The sequence below is a fragment of the Cinclus cinclus genome, chromosome 27, assembly GCF_963662255.1.
Source record: "Cinclus cinclus chromosome 27, bCinCin1.1, whole genome shotgun sequence".
NCBI lineage: Eukaryota > Metazoa > Chordata > Aves > Passeriformes > Cinclidae > Cinclus > Cinclus cinclus.
Window position 1 is genome coordinate 3,130,289 of NC_085072.1, and position 3,393 is coordinate 3,133,681.

The 3,393-nt window shown below is 56.3% G+C and overlaps 1 protein-coding gene across 1 annotated transcript; it reads left to right on the forward strand.

The window, feature by feature from the left end:
* The first annotated feature begins 1,054 nt into the window (after positions 1 to 1,054).
* GOLT1A (golgi transport 1A) lies at positions 1,055 to 2,599 on the forward strand. The gene is made up of 5 exons (XM_062509524.1): positions 1,055 to 1,079; positions 1,528 to 1,619; positions 1,696 to 1,874; positions 2,349 to 2,412; positions 2,561 to 2,599. Exons 1-5 carry the CDS (start codon positions 1,055 to 1,057, stop codon positions 2,597 to 2,599), a joined length of 399 nt encoding a protein of 132 aa, XP_062365508.1.
* The last annotated feature ends 794 nt before the right edge of the window (positions 2,600 to 3,393 follow it).

Sequence of the window (3,393 nt, forward strand, 5' to 3'; positions counted from 1 at the left end):
ACCAAACATTAATTAATCAATTAATTTTATTTTGGTTATTATTTTTCATAAGCACTTCATAAAGCAGTGACTTGTTAACCCAGAACGGATTTGCATCGGGAGGAAATAAATCTATTTATGCATTTGGGGAGGGTGGGATGGGAGGGCTTTGGTTTTCTGGGATATTTTCCTAGCGGTAGAGAAATAAAAATATCTATGAAACAACAACGTTTTCCTGATTTTTTTTTTTTTCCATGGATGAGCTTGGATATGGGATTTAATGTAGGGTTGGGAAGCAGGAGGTGGCGGGGCTCCAGAGGCAGCTCCTCCTGCCTCTCCCGGGGTTTTTTTGGGTTTTGTTTTCCCTCTGGGGTTGGTTTTGGTGCTTGTGCAGGGACAGGATTCCCATCCATGGGCAATTTGTGGGATGAGTGTTGGGAATGGTTGCGTTTGGGTGGCTTTGGGGTGACAGAGATGACACAAGGGACTCTGCGCTGGGTCTGGAGGAGTCGATATTCCCACCTCGACCAGCGAATCCCAGGAGCCTCGATATTCCCAAAACTCTTCTTTCCCATGGAGCAGCCTGGGATCCGTGGGATCTGTGGGAATCCACATGAGCTGCAACGCCTGTGGACATTGCAGGGACCTCTGCTGTCCCCTTGGTGCCACTCAGCAGGGATCCATCCCATCCCATCCCATCCCATCCCATCCCATCCCATCCCATCCCATCCCATCCCATCCCATCCCATCCCATCCCATCCCATCCCATCCCATCCCATCCCATTCCATGGAACCTGTTCTACTGGGACAGGGAGGGCAGGACCAGCAGTTTCTGGTGGCCATGAGCCACCATGTCCCCTCTGAAGCCACCACATTCCCCCTGGAGCCACCACATCCCTTTGGGAGCCACCATGTCCCCTCTGGAGGCACCGTGTCCCCCGGAGGCGGCGCCGTGGGCGTTCCCGGGGCCGTTAATGATTCCCAGGATGACGTAGGGACTAAAGGGCTTTTCCAAGGGTCACTCTGCAAGTGGGGCCACCCTCGCCCGGCCTCACCCAGCCCCGTCACCGCCAACATGGTGTCCCTGAGCGACTTCCAGAGTAAGCAGGAAAGGGGTGGCCGTGTCCCGGCTGGAATTCCCGTCCCTGCGGGATCCCGGAGCTCCGTGGGGATGTTTGGCAGATCCCGGTCGTGCCTGGGAGCTGCTGGATGGGATGGTTGGGGCAGGGAGGGGTGAGATGGAAAAGGGGATGGGCTGGGGGTGGGGAGATTTTCCAGGATCATCCAGGGATCATCTCCAGGATGGGAAAGGGAAATGGGGAAGGCTCAGGGAAAGGCTGGAGAGGGTTTCCCCATTGATTTTTCCTTTGTGGTTCCTGATTTATCCAGTGTCCTCAAGGATTTCTGGGCTTCCTCCAGGCCTGGCCCAGGTGCAAAGGCTGTTCCTGAGGTTTGGGGCAAAAACCTAAAGGGTGTTTTTTGGGAGGTGCTGGGACAGGACCCGGGTGTGCAGCCAGGCCTTTGCCTCTGCTCTCCCATTTTCCACAGGGATCGGAGTGGGCCTGGTCGGCTTCGGCCTCTTCTTCCTCCTCTTTGGGATCCTGCTGTACTTTGACGCAGTGCTCCTGGCTTTTGGGAACGTGAGTAGGGCCAGGCTGGGGGGTCCCACAGCCGGATCCAGGATCTGCCCTGACCCTCTGCCCTCCCTCCTGCCAGCTCCTCTTCCTCTCAGGCTTGGTCTTCATCATCGGCTTCCGAAGGACCTTCACCTTCTTCTTCCAGCGGCCCAAGCTGAAGGGCACCAGCTTCTTCTTCGGGGGGCTCGTCGTGGTCCTCATGCGCTGGCCAATCCTGGGGATGCTGCTGGAGGCCTACGGCTTCATCTCCCTCTTCAAGTGCTGGATGGGATCCTGGGGATGGGAACCTTGGGATGGGATCCTGGGAATGGGATCATGGGGATGGGATCATGGGGATGGGAACCTTGGGATGGGATCCTGGGAATGGAATCATGGGGATGGGATCATGGGGATGGGATCATGGGGATGGGAACCTTGGGATGGGATCCTAGGGATGGGATCCTGGGGATGGGATCATGGGGATGGGAACCTTGGGATGGGATCATGGGGATGGGATCCTGGGGATGGGATCATGGAGATGGCAACTTTGAGATGGAATCCTGGGAATGGGATCTTCGGGATGGGATCCTCAGAATGGGATCCTTGGGATGGGATCCTCAGGATGGGATCCTTGAGATGGGATCCTCTGGATGGGATCCTTGTGATGGGATCCTTGGGATGGGATCCTCGAGGTGGAGCCTGGGCTCAGGGGACACTCCCCGGAGCTCAGCAGGGCCTTTCATGTCCACACAGGAGCTTCTTCCCGGTGGCTTTCGGGTTTTTGGGCTCTTTGGCAAACATCCCCCTGCTGAGCCAGGTGAGAAGGGGCTGAGGACCCCTTGGGGCCTTCAATCCCTGGCTGGGATCCATCCCCACAGATGGGAGTGCACAGGAAATGTCACCATGGTGTCCCCAGAGCTGCACGGGGGCATTTTCCCACTAATCCTGCTCTGTCCCTGTCACAGCTCCTGCAGAAAATGGGGGACAGCGGCTCCATGGTGTGACCTGACCAGTTCTGGGCCAAGTGGCTGCAATGGGACAGGGTGAGACCGCCCCAGATCTGGCTGTCCCCAAGAGCTGGTGACTCTCTTGTCCCCAGGACCCTCAGTGGTGGCCAGAGCCACCCCCCAGCAGGGACGGTGTCCCCTCACTGTCCCACAGAGCTCCTGAGCCAGGCTCCAGGGTCCAAGGGCTGTACCAGGCTGGATTCTGGAATTCTTGTTGTTATTTAATTCTTTTCTGTGAAAGATTTAATTTAATAATAAAAAAAAAAAAAATTGTCTGAGAGCAAGCTCAGTCTCGTCTCCTTTCCCAAGGCTCAGGGTTTGTCCAGCTCTGTCACCTCCCAATGTCAGCAGGAGGCATCGTGGCCATGGATGGGGGGGGCACAGGGACATTGCCATGGCTGGGGGTGGCACGGGGACATTGTTATGGCTGGGGGTAGCACTGGGCATTCGTGGGTCAGGAGCTCCCCCCATGTCACTTCAGGGGATTTTAAAGGAGTTCTCCCACCCAGGCTACTGGAATTGCTCTCCCCACGGGCAGGGGTTGGATAACTCCTGGGTGACTCCTGGGTAACTCCTGGATAACTCCTGGGTAACTCCTGGGTAACTCCTGGATAACTCCTGGGTAACTCCTGGATAACTCCTGGGTAACTCCTGGATAACTCCTGGGTGACTCCTGGGTAACTCCTGGATAACTCCTGGGTGACTCCTGGGTAACTCCTGGGTGACTCCTGGGTAACTCCTGGATAACTCCTGGATAACTCCTGGGTAACTCCTGGGTGACTCCTGGGTGA

Bases quoted from the DNA above. Each gene is read 5' to 3' on its own strand.
- GOLT1A (XM_062509524.1), top strand. From the start codon at position 1,055: ATGGTGTCCCTGAGCGACTTCCAGA. The intron at 1,080-1,527 runs GTAAGCAGGAAA...CATTTTCCACAG, and splicing joins GTCCCTGAGCGACTTCCAGA to GGATCGGAGTGGGCCTGGTC. The intron at 1,875-2,348 runs GTGCTGGATGGG...ATGTCCACACAG, and splicing joins GGCTTCATCTCCCTCTTCAA to GAGCTTCTTCCCGGTGGCTT.